This window comes from Rhizoctonia solani, chromosome 5 (assembly GCF_016906535.1).
Source record: "Rhizoctonia solani chromosome 5, complete sequence".
Taxonomy (NCBI): Eukaryota; Fungi; Basidiomycota; class Agaricomycetes; order Cantharellales; family Ceratobasidiaceae; genus Rhizoctonia; species Rhizoctonia solani.
The window spans coordinates 37,134-58,606 of record NC_057374.1 but is presented as its reverse complement, the minus strand read 5'-3'; the positions used below and the strand labels follow the sequence as shown (position 1 = coordinate 58,606).

Sequence of the window (21,473 nt, the reverse complement as noted above, 5' to 3'; positions counted from 1 at the left end):
AATTGGGGGTTTTACTTGGCACGCCAAGTCTCATATATGCATCTTCAAGTCGCCACTTTGCTATCCATGGGTACGACCCTCACCACACCTCAACGGTCTCACACGGGCATTCCCTTTTTGTAGTAACCCCATCTTATTTTACAAACGTGGATCCTACCGGCAGTATACGACAAGCTCTTGGCATTACAACCTTGGATAAAATCACAGATGGGTCGCAGTATGCTGGGCTAATCTCCTGGAGTGACTCGTCTCTGGATCGCTTTGCTCGCTGCTACAGCGGGTGTATCGAATGCCGCGGTCACCGTTTACCGAGTTGGCGACCATGGTGCATATGCCTCTACGACGACTACGGCGGCGGCTGCCGGCTATACGGGAAGCGCAGCGTACGATCCCACGGTCCTGGATCCTCCTCCGCCTCCTGAGCAATTGAACCGTGAATTCGTGGTATTGGTATGTGGATGATATATTGCTAGTATTATAATCCACTCATAGGAAGATCTCGTTAAGCTACCGCAAGCTGAACCGAATGGCACAAGTGGACCTATACCGGGCTCGTACCTTGGATTTTCGATAGAACTATCGGTCGCGAACCGCGTTATCGGAAAGAACTCTTCAGTACTAGCCGTGCCATTTCTGAACCACATGGCAAACGTCGCCAACCGAGTGGGTGCGGTCCGTGTCCGAGTAGGGGGAAACAGTAAGGATCCAAGCCTCGTGCATTCATATCAGACAGACGCTCATCATCATCTATCCACAGCCCAAGAACGCGCACTTTTACGCCAGGAATGATTCCCCTGGGGCGAAATACTGATCAAGACTCAAGAGAGCAACACGACGACATGGACTCCGCACGTCGAATTCGCACCCGACCTCGTCAAGATGCTCGCCAACTACGCCAGCCTAGTCAAAACCGAGATCCTCCTGGTGCGTCGCGACGGGCGTTTTGACTTGGCTTTGGCCATCTCATACATGCTCGCAGGGACTCAACTTTATGGACTTGGAAAAACACATCGAACCAAGAGGCCTTTGCGGGTCTGGCGGAAGAGACGCTGGGTTCCAATTTGCACGGTATCGCACTCGGGAACGAGCCGGACTTGTACGACCGGCCAAACCACATGAAACGCGCCGATCCGTATACGTTTGAGCAGTACATGGCCGAGTGGGCCCAGGTGTCGAGCCGGTTGGCGACCAATCCGGCGTACACGAATCGGCTTTGATGGGGCCCAGCACGTGTTGCGAGAGCAGTAATCCGAAATGGAGTACCTGTATGTGGGGGTTTGCCTCATCCCAAGTCGTTTTGTTCTCTATGTTTGATGGGGTACTGAACAGTGGCATTGGCGAATGAAGGATGCCCACAGCGTTTCACTAACGAGCTCAAGATTGTCACGGTGCAGCGGTACCCCGACAACAACTGCGACCGCAACGAAAACCCCCACCCGCTCTTTGCCAACTACCTCTCCCACGACCAAATCACCCAACACGCCGCAGAATATATCGAATTCTCCCGTGAGCACACACGCTTTTCTCTTGGCTCACGTAAACAGAACTGATGAAACCTTGTTCTTATGGCCAGGCGTGGTCCAAGCGGCAGGAAAACCGCTGTACATGTTCGAAACCAACACAGCCGCATGCGGCGGCTTCCCCGGCATCTCCGACTCGTTCGGGGCCGGACTATGGGTGACCCGACTGGGCACTCAAGCTCACCAGCACAGGGTTCAGCTCGACGCTGCTGCACGTTGGGGGCCAGGGGCGACTATTACAATCCGTTCACGCCCCCCCGCCCACGAACCAGTCGACGTTTCGGCAGTGGACGACCGGGTCGGTGTATTATAGCGCGTTGATCGCTGCCCAGGTGTTTGGCAAGAGTGGAAAGAGTCGGATTATGGATTTGGGCGCGAATGCGGGGGAGGATTTGACGCTTGGGTATGTGGTGTATGAGGATGGGGTCCCGAGCCGGGTGCTCTTGATTAATTATGTGGACGATCCGTCGGGTGCGCATGATATCACGGCCAATATTCAGATCGAGGGGGGTGCGCAATTGTCCCAGGTCCGAGTCAGGTATTTCGAGGCTCCGAGCGTGAGCTTTAAAGGGAACATGACGTGGGTGTGTTTACTCTATATATGCGCCCCCCGTTGATTATCTTCTAGCTGGGCCGGACAAACACTCGGAAACCACTTTGAATCAGACGGAAGACTCAAAGGCGAAGAAGTCGTACACACCATCCAGTGCAACCCAAGGACAAACCAATGTCCAGTGCGACTCAAAGCACCCTCTCTGGCACTCATATTCCTCACCCCCACCGCATTCGAAAACTCATCCCCAGCCAAGGACGCGACAGCCAGCTTCGAGACGAGCTTCCGGACCCGGGTGAGATATACCGCCACGGTCAACCAGGCGGTGCTTTCGGCGAGCAACGGGCGGGGCGGGGCAAGTGGACATCGGGTGGAGAGTACGAGTTTCGGGAGTGTGGGGAATGGGGTCGTCGCGGGGTTGGGTGTTCCTGGGACCGGGCTGATGATTGGGTTGGTGATAGGTGTGGCGCTGGTGGTGATGAATTATGGACGGTAGGTGATAATGGGATGCGTGGCGTGTGGATTGGTCTATTGGGTTAAAATGGTTTATATTACTGTTGGTGATATATTATTTATCTGTCTGGCCACATTGTTCGCTCGACAAATGCGACTCGGCGGCAACCTTTAGATCGAGACCGGGGGCTTTTCGACCAGAGGAACAAACAAATGAAATGATCGCACCAACACAGTTGCGGGGACCTAATCATTCGAACCCAATCGAATTAAACTCCACAAAGACGGGGTCTAATTGAATACCGGGGATAACGGAAATATAAACACGGACTTCTTTTTTAAAGACGAATCCAGCCTCCGGACCATAGAGTCCAAACCAGGTCGAGACGCACCACGTCTAAAATACCCAAGCGGCCATATTGTCGAATTCGGCAAAGACATCGGCTCTCGAGAAGAGAAGATATCAAAGGCAAAGCGGTTATACAGTCGGGTGGTCATGGGGCCCATATTTGGAAATGATGCAAAAAAGCGAGAACACACAGCCCGCACGGCGTCGGTTTTGGTTGGGGGAAAACGACGTGTCAGAACCGGAAAAAGGTACGTGTCGTGCAATGGAGGGTGCCAGACGAGCACATGACCTGTGCACCCTGACAAACCCTGTGCAGCGCGGCGCTGATCCGCCATGGCACACTTTATTATTCGAAACGGTTGGGGGATTAACAAAACACACACTCGATCGGTGTTCCCGAATCGGCAGACTGGGCAACGCACATGGGATTCCCCAACTCACTTGCTGAAGCACGTGGGCACATGATCAAGAGTGGAGACGGTCATGTGATGTGTGACGCCAATGGGATATATCTTGGGCCGGGGTTGGGATTGCCCCAACGAGTGTACCGGTTTCCCCTATGATGATGACGAGTGCGAGCTGTGGTCCTACTTCACTTGCCCATCTCTACAAACGACTTTTATCGACTGTTGCGGTCCATGGGAGGAGAGATGTAGCCAGTGGGAGGCTCTGGCCAGGTGCTAATAGGCACTATTCATTGAGCGCACCTTCGATCGATTTGCGACTTCCATCCTGGCTTTCATTCTCTGCTATTACCGCCGCTGCGAGCTCCATTACGATTCCGCGACCCAAGGCAGTCGACAGGCCAAAGCACAAGCCTGACTTGGACTCGACCATATACCAACTCATGAGCTCTCCTGTGCTCTTCGATCCCATTCGAAAACCACGAAACAAGATTGTTCTCTGCCATGGTCAGTATCACTGTCATCACGGGCGACATGACGCTCACAGATCACAGGTCTGTATGGCTTTGATGTACGAGGACCCGCCTCTTTTCCTAAGCTCCAGCTCCACTATTGGTCCAAAGTTCTCGAAATCCTTCGGGGAAAGGTCGGAGCAGAGGTTGAAGTGACTGGTGTACCTGGGTCAGTGTGTCTCTACTCTTTCGTATTCCTGCCGCTAACGCAGAAATGAAAAACAGAACTGGCTCGATTGAATCGCGCGCCACAAGACTCCATGAGTCCCTCTCCACTCGCATGCCCAATCAGCCAATCAACTTTATTGCTCACTCCATGGGCGGTCTAGACTGTCGGTACCTTATCTCCAGGATACGTCCAACCGAATACGCGCCTCAAAGTCTGACGACCGTGTCGACCCCACATCGAGGAAGCAGCTTCATGGACTGGTGCAGCGCAAACATCGGCGTTGGGGAATTTAGCGCCCTCGAAGACGGCATACTCCCCTACTCGCTCAAGGAACCCCTCTTGTCCCGCCCCCGTACCGCCCGAGAGACCGAAACGGCCAAAACAATCCTGGGCCTGATCACGTCCTTGCCCCAGAACCTGACGACCATGCTCCTGGCCCTACTCGATTCCCCAGCATACGCAAACCTCACCACATCGTTCCTCCACAACACCTTTAATCCGAATACACCCGACGTCGAGGGGGTCAAGTACTACTCGGTCGGCGCGCGCGCCCGGGACGACATGTCCGTCTTCCACCCGCTCTGGCTCCCCAAGACCATCCTCGACGCAGCCGAAGCCGAGAACCTGGGCAAGACACCCGAGTGGGGCAGCGAGTTCCAGGATATCGACGGCTGGGCCGGTGTCAAGCGACGATGGAGAGGGCACGACGGGTTGGTCTCTGTCGCCTCGGCCCGATGGGGCGAGTTCCTGGGTGTGATCGAGGGAGCGGACCACTGGGAACTACGAGGCTCGTCGGGAGTTTCGCCGGTTTCGTCGCATGCCCCGACGGCACCCGGTACGTCACCCGATACATCCAGCACCAACGGATGGTCCGAGTGGGCCAAATCGTTCTCGCTCTGGCAGGCTGCTCGGTCCACCGATGCGTCCAACGGCGGGGACGAACAGCGCGCCAAGGCGACTGCAGCCTTGGACTGGGTCGTCAACGCCGTCTCGTCGTCGCATGCCGCCAACCCCGGAGGAGAACACGACCCCGCGCGTATCAAGCGACGATCAGAGGACGGTGTGCCCGTGTTCGAGCTGGAGCGGTTCTACGTCGCACTGTGCAAGAAACTCTACGACGACGGGCTGTGAGGGCTCTTTTTTCTGTTCATATTGGAGGTGGGGGGAGGGAGTTCCTGCTTTATTACGAAGTGTTCGTTGAAGGGAGGAAGTCAAGAGGGGAGATACCACGTTTTGTGCACATTGTGTTTTATTAGTTAGCATATTATACGTCATGCCGGGAGGAAGGAGGTCTGCGATCATCTACTGAATTATGTACATATTACGGTGCTTTTTTTACGAGTCGACATAATGGTGTTTGTGTTGTTGGTGTATGTCAGCTACGAATTTATATGATGATTTCACTATTTTCAACGGGTTGTGTGTTCTCGAGTCATGTTCTTGTCGATGATGAACCTTTAGCTGATCATTTGTCCCGATACAATGAGAGTGGGCTGTCATGCTTGCGTCCCAGTCGAGTGTACTCATACTCACAGTGGGCGTAACACTTCTTTCCTCGGAAATACTCGACGAATTTACCGTTTTGCGTTTACGCTAGCTTTACCCACGGCCCGATACCAATCGGCGATTCATTACAAGATGACGTAATTGCGCTCGTCATGCGTCGTCTCGAGTCTCGACCTTGGCTCTGCTCGTCGTTCAGTGGGGTTACGTTCGGCATCCCGATATTCATTTCTCTTTGATACATATATACATATAGAGCCTTTTCCGGAGAATATTAAGGGTCGATCAGAGTGTGACTGGCTTGACTTGACCAGACGTTCTGTTCTATGGCTTGCCGGATGTCATTGTGAAGCTCAACCCCCAGCGCATCGTAATCAATTTGCTCCCATATCCAATGGGTACGAGTACCGTTCGCGCTCGACATCGGTTTGCTCCTCCCATTTTGTTTATTCTCTATCGCCTGGTTACGGATATCATCTCTGCGCTCATCATTGCGACCCTCGTTGTATCACACGTCGTCCTGGCTTTGCCCGCATGGGGTTCACACCCACTCATGATCAGCGTCTTTACTTGAAGCATCACGTTTTTTTCTTCAACTTTCACCGTTACAATGATATTATTTTCAATATGCATTCTTTTTGCAAGCATTACGGTGTAACGGACAGGCAACAGAGACCTTAGGCTGCAGTCAAATTTGAAACTTGGCCGCTCATTTTCTCCTCCCCAGTCAGTAAACTCCATTTCGAAAATTGAACTACTGTACCACACTGAACAGGTATTCCCTTGAGTAGAATTATACATCCTATGCTTTCGGCATCGTGCTCAAATGGGCTAAATAAATTTAAAATTCACTCTAGCCTAAGGTCTCTAATGTTTCACTTATTATCTTTATATTTGTCTTGTTCGCTTTGCATGTACCAATCGTCAAGTAGTCCCAAGCCACTCCAGTTAAAAGAGCCGGATACTCATGTACAGTACCCCCGACTTCTTTTAAGGATCAGGTACCCGAATATTTCATGTATCTTATTTTGAGTCTCGACGAATGCAAGTGATTTAAGGCTTGTCAATTTTGGCGACGTACCGTCTCACAATAAGTTATCATATACATAGTATATCCTGAGATTTACACACGGAGGCCTGATAAAATACGAATTCGATTCATAAGTATAAATAGTATACTGGGCCTAGAGCCTCTCATCTCCGGGGTCTGAACATACATGCATATATGCCTACATGGGTATCCTGCCGCTACGGTGCCGAGTACAAGCTGGCAGGTGGGGAGACGCCCGAACCTGGGTCTCTGACACTTGAGTATAGCCATCTGCGCGCGGCGGAAGCGACGACAGGCTATAGAGGGTGGGGAGGAAAGGCAATGAGCCCAATGATCAGCTCGTCTGTTGGCCAGACGTGGCCGATGATCGCAAGTTGATTCGCAACCACTCGAGCCCGCAAGTGAGCGGGCAAGTTAATCTACAGTTTAACTCGGCGGGTACGTGATCTCGAAAGCGCCGGCTTCCCAGGCCCAGTATGGTTCGTGCGGCCCCGCCGGCTACGTTGCATCGCCTTATATTGTAACAGGGATGGAGACTGGGTAAATACAAGAGTGGGATGAGATATGAGTACCTGGGCCTCGAGCAAGACCCTTTTATACTCTACAGCTCTGGTTTACCGTACGACGTATACATCAATTGAATCACCCGCTTGACTTGATTACAGAACATTCTGGTACGTTCTACATATTTCATCAAGACCTGTTCAGAAGAAGGGCGCCGGCTTCAAGGCTCGATAAATAGCCTCAAGTGCCCTGGAAATTAGACGCATATATTGCATTTATACTGGGATCCTGCCCACTAATCAAACTCATTGCTACGTGTGTATTTTTATGTGTGTGCGCTAGCAATTAGCTACATGATTCTCTGCTATGCCTACTACCTGTCCTGTACCGCCTCGCCGGCAACCTCCTTTTTCTCACTTTTCCAGACCGAGCCCTGCGCAACGAATGTGCCTTAACCAGCCAGTAGTTACGTCGCACCATAGGGCTTGGCCACAGAACGTCGTAGAATATACAGATTTTTTGTATAAAAAAAGCTATATGGCACCTTATGATACTTGCATAATCTCACAAGTCTCTGGTGATCAAAACCTCTGTGGTATACGGATGTGTAGGAAGGAATATATAGTTGAGGTCAATAATATCTACACGTAAATCTTTAATGCTTATTATGATAATCAGATCTCTGGGACTGTCTGGGGGCGTCGTGCCGATCATGGCCACGAATACAACAGCACTCCCTCTCTGGGATCAGCCCTATGACTTTTACGTACAAAGGCCAGATCTAAACGCTCTGGCGCAGTTCTGGCGCCCAGCATGCGCATCAGAGCTGCGTAGCCCTTACTTTCCAACAACAAAGATCTAGATTTGCCCCACACCCTTATACTGTGATTGTCTGGATCCTTAGCTATAATCGGGGGGTCAGAGCTCAGTCGGTTGTTTTGGAGACGCCGTTTACGAGGGCTCGCTCTTATGTTACTCGTGAATCAAAGAGGCATTTCGGCAGATTCAAGCTGGCATGTTAGTTAATGAGCTTATGCTTGTAGCAATCTCGCGGAGTTTGAGCTCTCACGCCACTTTCCCGCTCCCAGAGTATTGAAGCGTACTCAAAAATTAACCGAATAGTCGAAGCTAGACTTAATCTAGAACCACCTTTGATCTTGGGCTTCTTTGAACCAAGCATTACAATAGCTACAAGGCTATCGATGAAACAATCGAAATAATACTGAGACCAATAGCGCTTGATCAACAAGAAATCTGAATTGAAGCAATAAGTGCCCCAGAATGCTCTGGGTAGACGACCCTAAATTCGCGATCGATAACAATTTGACCAGCAGTACCAGATAGGAGAGCGCTCACCTGCAGAATCTTGATATCTTCTCTATAAAAGCTCACCGGGAATAATAAGGTCAGTATTTCAGTATTCGAGTCCCCTTCATAGCTTCACTGACTCTACACCTTTGTAAGACTTTTACCATTGCCTAGTACTAGTGTTCGGTTGACAACTGATGTTCTTGCTTCAAAGGCAATGCCTTTTACTTCACACCGCTACAACGGATGGCTACCGTCCAGTCGTGCAGTTTACAACAAGTTCATAAACGATCTTTTGGAGGAAGCTAAAAGGCGCCATGAGCAAAAGGCCCAGCATGTTGCCTCCGTAGAGGAATTCAAGAAGGACATCGAGGCAAATGCCACCATGGTTGACTTGTTCAATAAGAGCTTCGTCCAAGCCTCCTCAGAAAATTTGGTATGTTTTGACTTACTAAACTGAACCAATGACTCACTGTACAAATAGATCACCAGCTTCGAGATTCTGCTACAGGTGCTTGACATAATTGTCTCTGGGCCGCCACGGTGTGTGCTAGCGATCGAATCTGATGGGTCAGAGACCCACGAGCCCGTTGGCGTCCCAATCTACATTGCGTTGGATCTTCTTATCAACACATCTGCGGGCTATACACTGTTTAACATGGGCGAGTTCAATACCGCAATAAAAAAGCTCTTGGACAGCTGGGGCCAGTACCTCATGACGGCTGATTCCGCCAAGACGCTCACCAATGAAGTTGGTGGCTGGTTCAGCACACTGGGACTTAGCATACTCCAAGCGGATGAGCGTGGTAACTTCGATGCGACCTACGTCGAACCCGATCCAAAAGCCGTCAACAAAGGGTACACTTCTTGGGACGCTTTCTTCACCAGGCAGGTCCAACCTTCTGCCCGCCCCGTTGAACCGGCACCCCCAGGCACAGTCATCTGCAATGCTTGCGAGTCTACGGTCGAGCGGATTAGACACAATGTTCAGATGCACGACAAGTTCTGGCTTAAGGGCATGGCGTACTCCTTGTATGACATGCTCAATGGCAGAGAAGATATTGCCAAGCAATTCGTCGGCGGGACAGTATACCAGGCATTCCTCGGCCCGAATGACTATCATCGTTGGCATAGCCCCATCGCTGGCAAAGTGGTTGATGTAATACTCGTCCCCGGTACTTATTATGCTGCGTTGCCAGATGACGGTGAGGACGGCTATATGCAAGGCGCGCTGATTCGTAGCCAACCTTGGCTCACAATAGCTGCGGCGCGTGCTATAATCACTATCAAGGCCCCAGGTCCAATAGGCCTCGTTTGCTTCATTGCAGTTGGAATGGTGGAGGTGTCGACTTGTGATATTCAAGTCAAACCCGGAGATTCAGTCAGCCCGGGGACCGAGCTCGGGATGTTCCACTTCGGAGGGTCGTCTCATGCTGTCATCTTTGGGCCGCAGGTGAACCTTGCGTACAGGAATGAAGTCAAGCCGGAAGTTCATCAAAAGGTAAACAAGATCCTTGCGGACGTCACCATCAAGAATACGAATTCCATTGATTGAAGGTGTCAGCTCTGACTTTTTGAAGTACGGATGATAGTTCCCGAGCAGCCCAATCTGTGTGATTCTACCTTTATATGACCCCTTATCCCTTCCTGAATCCTGTTTGTTAACAATGAATTTGAATGCCTAAAAAGGTGTTTCGATCTATGATTGTACTCATTATCCTCTTGTTTTGACTGAATCGTGCTCTATGTTTGATTGCTCTGAAATGAAATGATATGAAATTGAATTGTCAATCAGGGATACCTTTCTGTCACTTTAAACTGTGAGGGCTGACTACGTCTAAACGAGTATGTGCAACATACCACACTTAAGACCTTTGTCATAGCGACAAAAATCTCAGTAAGATAGAGTAACCTGAAAAAACCGAAGAGACCGGTGAATCTTGATATAAGCGTGTTCTTTGCATCGAATTGGCCCAACTTGTTCTTTAGTCTCAATTTCGTTCATTGTAATCCGTGAGAGAATTGTAATATCTATTGAGTCCACAAATATGTGTGAAGGATCGGGTAACTTAACAGAACGAGTTCGAAGGTGAAAGAGGTCCTGTTACTTATTCGATATGACACCTCCATGATGTACTCCAACACCGACAGGTGACCTACCACTTATCGCATTTGAAAGACGCTGCTGCGAGAATGGTTGCTTTAGGCAGATGGAACCAGAACACAGTGTGCTGAGCTCAAAAAATCTCCCTTGTAACTATCGTACGCGTCGAAATGAAAGTGATGATCCATTTTACCATTTCAGAGTGTTCACCTTGCCAAATCATCTACGATTTTGATTCTCGGTCGCTCGATTCTACCTCGAGAGTTACATGAGCTTGATCGCTTTTGCGAATCTCTGTGCTAATAAGACACGAAAGTCCTCGTAGTTCTTGAGGAATTCCTACCAACCCCTGGTTTATCTGCTTCCAACGAGGATCCGATTTCGGCCGCTTTTGCTGCTGGAATAGACATTCCATGAACCGAAATACGAACCCACCAATATCATCCGTCAATCGCCGGACACGGTGTGGCCAGCGCCAAAACCCCTCGATTTTCCTTGCTAAATCCCTCCGAGCCTCCTCAAGTTGTTCCCTCTCCGTGTGGCCTGGCTGGTACTTTTCAAGCTCCAATAACATTTGTTCTCGGAGAATCGGAAGGATATCAGGGGTATCGAGATAGAGTGTAAATAGGAGCCATAGGTGGCTGGCCGCCAAGAAACGGACCCCGACTGGCCATCGGTCTATTCGATCACGGAGCCGGGGAATGATGTCACGGTCCCTAAGATAGCGGACGAGCTCGAGCGAAAGTTGAGGGAAAGACAATCGGGAAAGGAGCTGTCCACATTTCTCAGCTATACCATCTTGCATATGACTGTGGCAGAGGCATTCCAGCAAAAAGACGTAGACTTGCGTAGGTGGTGTTTGAATCTGCGCCACACTATATGCGCCATCAATGTTCTGCACGTATTGCTCGACTAGATCTCTGTCGACGGGAGCAGATGAAAAGAGTTTATCCACAATATCGGAAAATGCCGTAGTGGCATGAACATGCAAGTGACTGATCATGGATGTCAAGTCTGTTTCAGGATACGATATACCAGAGGCTGGTAGTAGGCACTCGGAGTCTGGTTCAGATGAAGCGTCAAGGCCATAAGCTTCAGGGTGGGACGATAGCTCCAGTACACTGGACCAGAAAACAATTTTCGAGCTTGTTTTTCCTTGCATGTAATCGGCGAGCGCGCGCAGGGATTGCTCTGTGCGTATCAAGCAGTTTAGCTGGGCCACCCCCGGAGACGCAACAGACCGGCTTTGCGAGAGTGCACAAACGGCCAAGATACCAGACATTTCGAACAGACTGGTTTTCGTAGTGGGCGGAGTGGAAAGGACGTTGTGGAGCAAATGGATGATAATGAGAGCTGGGTTCGAAACGCCCTTGTTCGGTGCACACGACGCAAGCATTGCAATTGCATTGACCAAGGAGAGTAGTGCAGCAGGATGAAGCGGCTTGGAGTCGTCGATATGATCCTGTAGCAAACGGGTGACTTGGGCTAGTGGTAGGGGGTCCGCGTTTTGTGGATTATTGACAAGTATAAGACACTGGTGCGGAGCGTTACTGCCAATACGAAGCGCTTCGAGGTTTTGTGAGTTCGGCACGAATGTGCCATCAGTGATTAAATTCGTCACCTGGCTAGCAAGATGGCTTGAGTTAAATGGACGATGGCATTAAGAAGAAAATATCCACCTACTTTTTGCTGCCTGCCTGGAGGTCCCGTATCATAATCTCCAATTCATCTTTGTGTGAATCGTTCATCGATTCGGCATTGGATCCAAGAACGAACAGGGCACGGATGTAGAGCGAAACGAGCCTTGTTCCCGCTCTGCTATATAAATCTCCAGATCCCAGTCGACGTGATATAACCAGGGCAGCCTTACACTCCTCCAGCGGCTCTCGGGGAAGCCGCTTATTCGCCCCAGCAATCGCCTGCAACGCAACATCCACAGAACGAGGTACTTCGCAGTTCGTGATCATCCAACTTATGGCTTGACTGGCAACAATATCTTGACTCGGTTCTTCTTCTTGTTTGTCCAGGTCATCATCGATAAGCCAGTCGACCAATCTTTGGAACCAATCCAACATTGGATTTACCCATCCGGCAATAGCGTATCCGCATGATGGGATACAGATGGTTAAGAATATGAGGCAAAGCATAATGATGATGGCCGTTATATAAATCAGTAGCAAGGTGGTTGCGGCTCCGTATCGTAGAAAAATATGGAGAGGCTTCACGAATCCGGATCGTAGAATTCTCGATGCCATTGTCGTATACGGGAAAGATTTCAGAACCGACGCTGCCAGACTTGACCAGATGTAGAATCCAACGACTAGCCCGCATACACAGAAAACAGGGATTGCGACAGTCGAGTTTAGATCCCATACATAGATGCATAGTCCGATGGCAAATAGTACTGCAGTCGGGCCTCGTTAGTTGGTACCAGAAAGCACATGACTTACACTTACGTAGTGATAAATGAATGAGGGAAGGCAATACCAAAATGAGCTCCCGCATTTTCCAGCGCTCTATCATTGTCCACTTTCGTTGGCGCCGACGAGCTTGGAGGCATGGGTGTCCAGTACGGCCAATCATAAAAGAATGGCACCACTCCTTTGCGAGGATGGCGAGAAACGCAGTGCTCACACTGAGAGCGAGCGATAGATACCAGAGGACGTTAACCGCAACAGCAGAACGAGAGGGAGCGAAAGGGGTAGAGGAGGTCGGGGTCAACTCGATAGGCTGTGTGTTGTTGCTCATAGCCAGCAATGTCTGAGAAATAATCAGAAGCGTCTGCGCGGATACATCGGCCGGATCCTCTTGGAGTAGACTGGAGCTTTCAACGATAAATCTAACAAACATATATGTCAATCAATTATACCAGAGCAAAGTATATTGGAGTTTACGCTGTTACTATGGCCGAAAACAGTGCCGCCTACAGTGAGATATTATAACCATAAGAATCATGGATAGAAACTCTAATAACTCACGAATACTGGAGTCTTTTATCAGTATTAGGCTCGATTGCAATGAAATCGTGGGCCGACTCACCCAGAAGAACATCCAAAGACCTAGCAAAACGAGCCCTTCTCAGTATGCGATCACCAAGCTAATGGTGAAAAATCTCACTTATTCCAACCATCAACAAGTTCTCCATCCCAGCGATCAGTCTCTTTCACATACGTCTTCCAAAACTTGGCTTCCTTCCCCAATCCGTAGTCTTCAGATTGGGTTTCCGTCGGTAAATACTGGCGCTTTTGAGTAAGTTCCCCAAACAAGAGCGAGCAGAACTAACCTCTCGAACATTGCTCGCTGCCGACTCGAAATGAATTTGAGGGTTTTCTTGGTCGATCGGCGTTTCCGCGATGCCGAGGTGAGGATCTTGTTGGCGATTTCCAACCTGGGCCAATAGTTTTGTCATGAGGTTCATAATGAACATTGAGAAGGGACTCACCTTTTCGATGGGACTATCTTCACTCGAAGTGGATCCACTCTTGACCGTATCCTCCTTGGGCCGAGGCTTCGCGTACGAGGAGCCCAACCCTCCAAGCAGGGCAGACATTTCACCCTGGATTCTCCCAACAGATGGTGGTTAAGGTTACAATACCTTGGTCCATCACAAGTCCAAATAAACATGATCCACCTCAGGGGATCAGCCAAGCGGAAGTAAATAGCACCATGGAAACAAAACTGCACCGATCAGGAACTGTCGCTGATCCACCGGTCCCCGAGTTGATGAGACCCTGTGGCTGTACACTACAATAAGTAATGGTAACATGGTCTCACTGCTTCAAGTCGCCGATGTTCACGCTTCCTGCTATCCAAGCGACTGAGGTCGCAGACTAATCATGGGAATCATTCGGAACGCAGGAAGGGGACAGATACAATGGGTAAGGCTCGGAGGCTGGACTCAATATTTCTCGGTGGTCTTTATCATGCGCGTAGATTATGGCGAATGGATATCTTGATATGCAAGTCGGACCACTCCCATGGATACTTGAGAACTCTACAATCCTGACACTGCGGACCTCGGCGGAGCAGTACATTAAGGCTGGAGCAAATGTTGCGCACGGCGCTTATGTGATTATGTCAGCTTTAATGACGTCTTCCCGCCCATCACCTTTTCATCTAAACCACATTTAGCTTGAGGCTTTCGGGGACAAACTCGGGTACAGCAGCCAAAATAAACGAAAATGCGAGCGGTACTAGTAAAAAACAATGGTCAATCAGCGGATGACCTGTACATTGGCGAACGGCCAAAGCCCAGTCCAGATGCGAAAGAAGTGCTCGTCAAGGTGCGTATGCTATATGCATAGTTTCTATTCCTAGAGGACCCCTTGTCCGTCACATACCAACTCGAAGAGTAGATTGTAGCTTTCGGGCTCAACCGAATGGATATAATGTACGCCCCAGCACTCCTCGAATGGCACATATGCTAACATGCCCATCCACATTTATAGGCAACGAAAAGGAGGATATCCTGTCCCACCTGGAGTATCAGATATCCTGGGAGTCGAGTTTTCTGGAACAATCGAAGAGCTGGGCTCAGAGGTCTCTGGATTCGAGGTTGGCCAGGAAGTAATCGGTTTGGCATATGGTGTGAGTTTAATTCCTCCAACCGTCCATTCCATTGTATCTAAACTCAAAACATAGGGAGCCTACGCAGGTACATTTAGTTCTCTTATTGTTTTACCTGAACTTAACTCAACCAATTCACAGAGTATATCACCCTCTCTGCCGGGAACGTCATGCCTAAGCCCAAGAACTTGAGCTGGGTCGAAGCCGCGGCTATCCCGGAAAACTTCATAACCGGTTAGCCATGTCGATTACTCATCGAGCTGATTTCTCAGACTTGCGCATATGCCATAGCGTTCCAGGCGTTGATATCGATATCCGAGTTGAAATCTGGCGAAGACGTTTTGATCCACGCCGGCGCGAGTGGCGTTGGCGTTGCGGCCAACCAATTAGCACGGCTTTATGGAGCGTAAGTCCCGTGGACCTGATGGTTTTACGTTTCCTAACGACTAGGATCTATAGAAAGCATGTAATCACAACCGCATCATCAAAGGACAAACTCGATTTTTTGCATAACATGCCGAAGGGATCAACACATGGTGTGAACTATCGAGAACAAAACTTTGCCGAGGAAGTAGCAAAGATTACTGGTTAGCTTTCAGATCCGCGTTACAGAGTAGCTCTAACCTCAAATAGATGGTCAGGGCGTCAATGTCATTATTGACTTTATTGGACCTGACTACTGGGATAAGAATATTGATGCACTCGCAAAGGACGGAAGGATGGTGATCCTGGCTTCGATGAGTGGTTCGTGGATAACCGCATCACATGGCCTTAAGCTTCTCACTCCACTTCAATCCTAGGGCCCGAGGTTCCGAAAGTTAACCTAGTGAAGCTACTCTACAAACGACTTCGTGTACAAGGATCGACGTTGCGATCGCGTTCGCCAGAATATCAAGCCGCCCTTGTAAAGCGCTTCTGGGACGAATGTGGGTCCCATTTCCAGGGCGAAGAACTCAAAGTGTATATCCATAAGGTACGTACTCTGCGGTCGAGATCATCATCTCATTCTGATCGGCAAACAGACCTACAAATGGACAGAAGTGGCAGAAGCGCATAAAGAGATGGAGGCGAACAAAAATATGGGAAAAATTATCGTAGAGATATCCTGATTTGAACATAGCATTTACTCAGTTTTTAGCACCACTTGTGAATAGTTGCCAAAAGAAACTTACTGTATTTGAAGTTCTAGTCAACCCAAATACTTTCACTCAGACAGGCCTTTTGGATGTTTCTTGCCAAGGACCCTACTATGATATCTGCGAAGTAACATCCTGAATACTCATACCAAATGAGTCTGACTAAGCACCCCTTAATGGTTGACTACCCGTAAGGTAGAAACCGGCATCTGGAGCGTCATTTAGCCGTCTGGACGTTCCAGACTCTCCGGATGCAAATAAAGACCCTAGCCAAAAGTCAAATTTGTTAGCATCCGCCCCAACAGCCGCCAAGGACCCCCTTCCAGACTTCTGGAAGTGAGGTCAGACGACTAAGTCTGGAAGGGGGGGTGACCCCCCCTTCCAGACATGCAAGTGAGTCTAAATTATTCTAAACTGCTCAGGGTCCAGTCTTGGCAGCCATTTTGTATGCAGACCACAATTTGTACGTACCACAAACACATTGTAACACATGCATGCAACGCACAAAAATACAATAAAATGTTGACCTTTGTAATAATGGTCTCTGGCGTCCTCAAAAATGAGGTGGTCATGTAAACGCAACCGTCGTTCCAAGGTCCCCTGTTTCCGTGGCCCCATATACCTTGCAAGGACCTCATCCGCGCACAAGTAGTGGGGCCAAACACGCCAGACATGTCACAGGCTACTGACTTTTATTTCTTTATATACTCATATATGACGTTGTATGTTAAAAACGATTGCATTTATGGTCCGTTGGTGTAATTGCAAATTGGTCAAGGAGACGAATCATGCTTGGTCTAGAAATGTAGACTCCACCCACGCGGCTGTGCCACTTCCGTCTTACGGGAGGTGCATGCGTCTGGGGTCCTACCTAGATCATCGGAGCGGAGTCGGCCCGTATCCGACGGACCGTTTATTTGGCCTTCTGACCGTGCCAGATCTTGCACGTATCTTACGGGTAGTCAACCAATTCTTGATTTTCTTACTCTTGATGCACGTAGCACTGGACTGGTCTCCATCGAGTCAATGCCACTGTACCAAAGTCGGGGTGACTCTGTCTAATGCACAGGTGAAACTTGACATCGATATAAATGGTCTAAAATCGAAAAGGGCAGACACTTGGAATGGTAAATTGTTACTCCGACTCATCGGGTAAATTATGAATATGGCACATTCCACACTGCCCGCCAATCCGCCCGCCATGGTCCCCAGGCGATAAATCAGCAGGGTCAATAAAAGTACCGAATACCTGGAGAAATCAGTAAAGCCGCCTGTTCTATGATAGCGGGCCAGGATAGCACTAACCTTTTCCCTTACCTCAGTCACAGAAGGTCGCATTTCTGGATAGAATAGCCAGCAGTCCTTGAAAAGAGTCCACAAGCCATCACATGCCTGATGTTTCGGCGGTAAGCAGCAATATGGACGGACTGGGAATAAGCCGTGATATAGCACGCCTGCCACGACGCGCTGGGGAAGTACACCAGCAAATGGATATTCTCCCGTTATAATTTCCTGCAACTCATTCAGCGTGATCTGAGCCGTTTAAATGGGACACGCACAAGTAGAGTCTAGATTTAATCGCGCCACTCAGATCGAGTCATCGAGCCGCATAATAGTGAAGCACTCACCATTCCAAGCGAGTATACGTCTGCAGCGAACGTTCTTTCAGTATCGCCATTCAATATCTCTGGAGGCTACGCAATATTTTAGAACATATCCCCATTTCAGGGCTCATTATGGCTTACTGCCCAAAAGAAAGACTGCATTTGTGAATTTGGTGTGGACAATTGTAACGAATGGTTGCTGATGGTGGAACTATTGAAGTCGATAAGTTTGAGAGACCTATCTTGCGAGACTAGAACATTGAGCTAGAAATCATGATAAATTTGGAGGGATTTCGTAGAGCAAGTATTTTAGGAGTGCTTACCGCTTTGATATCACCATGCACCTGCAAAAAAGACTACTCAACATTGGACGTATCGAAAAGTCATTGAGCTCACGATATTGTGTTCATGCAGGTAGGCCACGGCAGAACAAACTTCCTTGCACTTACGTTGCTTATCAGCGGTAGTAAGCAAATCTCTCTCTAGGCGGTGCTCACAGCTTGCATGCGATCTAATGAAGGATTTCCCTGAATATAATCGACAAGACAACCCTCAAGCATCCATGGAGTTACGATTACCAGTCGATCTCTAAAGTGGCTATACCCTAGAAGTGGCAAAATATTTGGGTGATTGCACTTGGACCATATGTAAAGCTCCCTCGCTGTATTCTAGCCCCAAATATAGTGGTAAGCCGGTAATCACGAGAACCTAAATCTTACCATGAGTACAACTGGGTCAAGCCGACCATGAAATCTCCGCGGGCACTTGATTGCTATTAACTGCCCATCAGCAAGTTCTCCTTGATAAATATCCGTTGAGCCACCGCCTTTTATCGGTATATTTCCACAGCGGTCATATGCTATACTAGAGGTAATATCTCGACAGTTATGTTCACCAAGGGTGTCAAGAACTTGATTGAAATCCTGTTTTTGTCGTTAGCTAGTGATACTAATTTGAGAGTAAACTTTTTTGGGGATGTCATACCCCCTACCATTCTGCTACTAATTTTTCCCGAACCAAGTGTCTCAGGGAGCTCCGCCTCTTTTGGAAGAGGAGGCTGGCTAATACAAGAGGGAGCGGTTGAATGGGTGGAGAATAGGATATAGGGTAATTCCTCACCAATGAAAGTAAAGAAAGTTCAAACCCAGTTAGAACCACGCGGCTGGGAAATGATTCGAGACTTTACCGAACTGTCTGGGCTTGAAATTGCGGGTATATCTGGCAAAGGCTACAGATCAAAAGCGTCAAGTAGCGTTAGAACCGGACAGATCACGATAGTTATACCTTTATGATTTCAGTCTCTGAAAAGAAATTGGGATAGAAACAGTTTAGGACCATAGTATTGATGATAATAAATCGACTTGCCATATAAACTTCGTATCTTTTTGATCTAAAACAAGTAATATAAGCTGTATCAGGGCATTTTCAGGAGGATGAAACCTAAGCATAGTTTAGCTGACCTCTCGTATAACTGAGGCCATTGTTGGACGATTGCTGGGGTCATATTGCCAACAACCGACCAACATATTCCAAAACATGTTCCCGTAGAGTCTATCGGGAATAATTGACATTGGACGAGACGGATTCTCCTTCTTGATCAGAACTTTGGCTATGATGACATTATCTGATCTAAGATCTGGGAATGGAAGCTTGTTTGTGACTGCTTCCTGTGCGCGAAATCATCATGGTTAGTTCTCGATAGGGCAAGGAAACAACTTGTAGACTACCAGGAATGTCTGAATATAAATGGGACGTTAGCGGCCGGAGATAAGCTCGTATTCAAGCTAATGTCACCATTCCTAAGGCATAAACATCCGCCGCTACGCTATAAACGCCCTCTTCTCCTAACAACTCAGGTGCCTTTCCGTATTTTATGAATACACGCAAGAAAGTAAGCAAACTCTTGCTTACCGCCCATCGTGGTGTTGGAGTTACTCTGGCAGGTGTGAATTCCAAGAACCGGTCATTGCTTTCCGTGTTGCCAAAATCGATTAATTTAGCGATGCGTTCGGAAGAAATCAAGACGTTGACCTTGATCCACATTCTGTGAACCAGTGTTCTAGAACCATCGACTGCGCTGTCTTCTTACCCCTTTGAGATCTCCGTGTACCTGTAATAGTAAAGTGTTTAACAGAAGCTTTGACTATCAAATTAACAATTATCTGACCATATCTATACCGTGCAGGTATTCTAGACCCTCAGCAATTTGTACGCACTAGCAGATGTCCAGAATTAATATATCGGCGTAAAACTTATTGGGGTTAAGTGTGTCCGAATAAGACGTACCACTTCGAATCGATCTACTTTTTTCTCCCTTTGTAAGTATTGGGGGAGCGGCCCGTTCTCCATCCAAGGGGATATCATCGCAATTTGTCCACGAAAAAAGGTAAAGCCCAATAATGGGACCACATTGCGATGTTGACAACGCGACCACGCATATATCTCTCGTGCGGCTAACTGAGTCATGGTTAAGAGTTCTATAGTTATCAGGTCTAGCGTGCCGAAGTATTATAGTACTGACCTTAAGGTTTTCATTTATACGTTTATCCATCGGCGAGTCAAAAATCCTAAGACATTTTACTGCGGTTTTTGTTCCGTCGCGAAGTTGACCTTCATAGATATCACCGAAGCCTCCATTACTGACCGGGTATTCAGTGCACAATGAAGTGTCGATCTCGTTAGTGATATCTCTGCAGCCATTATTGACAAGTATCTCAAATACTTTAGCTTTATCCTATCGTCTCATAGTAAACTTTTGACACACTCTCGTCCCAGGCGGAGTCACGGTCTTACTAGTTTGCTGCTGATCAGGCTCTTCTTTCTTTGAGGGATCCTCCAGTTCTTTGGCTTCAAAAACGACATACCTGTTGTTGAACATGTATTACTGATTGCACATACAATATAAATAATTCGGCCAACCTACTTGGATGTTATGATAGTAGCTCCTCTTTGGAGGGTCTGGGATGCAGGGTTAGGCATAGAAGACCCAAGACATAAGATACAACACGTGATAGTAATCTTCGGATGAGTAGTTGGGCGCAGCAATAACAGTCGGGTGATGACACTTCGAAGTCATAGCGAATTTTTGCCACTGCAAATCACGCATATAGACAGCTGACATAATACCCCTCGTCCAGTGGGGTGATTAATGATTGATTGTTAGTATATTGCTCCCTGGGCTACAAAAGCGTAACAGTTTATGCTACAAGGTGTGAGATGCGCGTGCTTGGCTAATATGTACATACAATACCCCTTATATCTGCATAAATCCAAGCTTAGCTGGCTCCAGTTGAGCTCACTTCTATGGCCGTATTTAGCTATTTTGTCTCCCCTGCGCTTCCGTCCACACGCTCAGAAGCTTCTGAGTTGTGCCAGTTGTCGTAACATAGGCTACAACATTCGAGCCTAAGAAGCCAGAGATGACAGTACCCGTAGCCTGCATTGATGTATATGATCAGCATTTATCGAATATTAACATAGACAATACAACCTCTAGGTTGATATCAATGACCCCCCCCCCCATCAACACTCACAAAAGCTATGGGCATTCTCAGTTTCTTAGGTGCCGACCGGCCCAAGGTCAACGCATGAGTACATTCGTAGTTCCCTGATTCAGATGCGGTGGTGTTTGTACTCTTGGGCTCGAGTTATAAATAAAACACGAAGAGCCAAGATAGTAAAACTGCCGAATATGCACGCACGGCATTATAGTCCACCCATTTAGAAACAATCATAAA

General features: G+C 48.4%; 6 protein-coding genes across 6 annotated transcripts; 4 read left to right on the top strand and 2 right to left on the bottom strand.

Moving 5' to 3' along the window:
• Positions 1-207: 207 nt before the first annotated feature.
• Positions 208-2,569, top strand: RhiXN_08822 (glycoside hydrolase family 79 protein; the record flags this gene model as incomplete). Its single annotated transcript, XM_043328638.1, has 9 exons — positions 208-217; positions 242-450; positions 493-697; positions 824-924; positions 980-1,096; positions 1,359-1,506; positions 1,574-1,818; positions 1,853-2,100; positions 2,149-2,569. 9 exons carry the CDS (start codon positions 208-210, stop codon positions 2,567-2,569), a joined length of 1,704 nt encoding a protein of 567 aa, XP_043180084.1.
• An 865-nt stretch (positions 2,570-3,434) lies between these two features.
• RhiXN_08821 (triacylglycerol lipase) lies at positions 3,435-5,091 on the top strand (the record flags this gene model as incomplete). The annotated part of the gene is made up of 3 exons (XM_043328637.1): positions 3,435-3,786; positions 3,834-3,960; positions 4,017-5,091. The coding sequence occupies 3 exons, from the start codon at positions 3,435-3,437 to the stop codon at positions 5,089-5,091; spliced, it is 1,554 nt and encodes a 517-aa protein (XP_043180083.1).
• A 3,452-nt stretch (positions 5,092-8,543) lies between these two features.
• RhiXN_08820 (phosphatidylserine decarboxylase family protein) lies at positions 8,544-9,881 on the top strand (the record flags this gene model as incomplete). The annotated part of the gene is made up of 2 exons (XM_043328636.1): positions 8,544-8,762; positions 8,811-9,881. 2 exons carry the CDS (start codon positions 8,544-8,546, stop codon positions 9,879-9,881), a joined length of 1,290 nt encoding a protein of 429 aa, XP_043180082.1.
• A 772-nt stretch (positions 9,882-10,653) lies between these two features.
• On the bottom strand, positions 10,654-13,980 carry RhiXN_08819 (uncharacterized protein; the record flags this gene model as incomplete). The annotated part of the gene is made up of 9 exons (XM_043328635.1): positions 10,654-12,055; positions 12,114-12,834; positions 12,887-13,269; positions 13,325-13,353; positions 13,409-13,413; positions 13,470-13,489; positions 13,548-13,666; positions 13,714-13,818; positions 13,873-13,980. The coding sequence occupies 9 exons, from the start codon at positions 13,978-13,980 to the stop codon at positions 10,654-10,656; spliced, it is 2,892 nt and encodes a 963-aa protein (XP_043180081.1).
• Positions 13,981-14,611: 631 nt separating this feature from the next.
• RhiXN_08818 (Zinc-binding dehydrogenase) lies at positions 14,612-16,472 on the top strand (the record flags this gene model as incomplete). Its single annotated transcript, XM_043328634.1, has 12 exons — positions 14,612-14,713; positions 14,786-14,820; positions 14,879-15,017; positions 15,072-15,084; positions 15,138-15,230; positions 15,288-15,402; positions 15,456-15,583; positions 15,630-15,740; positions 15,797-15,969; positions 16,019-16,090; positions 16,161-16,259; positions 16,332-16,472. 12 exons carry the CDS (start codon positions 14,612-14,614, stop codon positions 16,470-16,472), a joined length of 1,221 nt encoding a protein of 406 aa, XP_043180080.1.
• Positions 16,473-17,267: 795 nt separating this feature from the next.
• Positions 17,268-20,614, bottom strand: RhiXN_08817 (kinase domain protein; the record flags this gene model as incomplete). The annotated part of the gene is made up of 20 exons (XM_043328633.1): positions 17,268-17,381; positions 17,438-17,524; positions 17,761-17,826; positions 17,878-18,000; positions 18,060-18,080; positions 18,133-18,180; positions 18,234-18,404; positions 18,456-18,659; positions 18,923-18,964; positions 19,021-19,126; positions 19,197-19,207; positions 19,257-19,403; positions 19,464-19,472; positions 19,531-19,596; positions 19,648-19,767; positions 19,826-19,846; positions 19,904-19,951; positions 20,023-20,193; positions 20,258-20,463; positions 20,530-20,614. The coding sequence occupies 20 exons, from the start codon at positions 20,612-20,614 to the stop codon at positions 17,268-17,270; spliced, it is 1,866 nt and encodes a 621-aa protein (XP_043180079.1).
• Between the last annotated feature and the right edge of the window lie 859 nt (positions 20,615-21,473).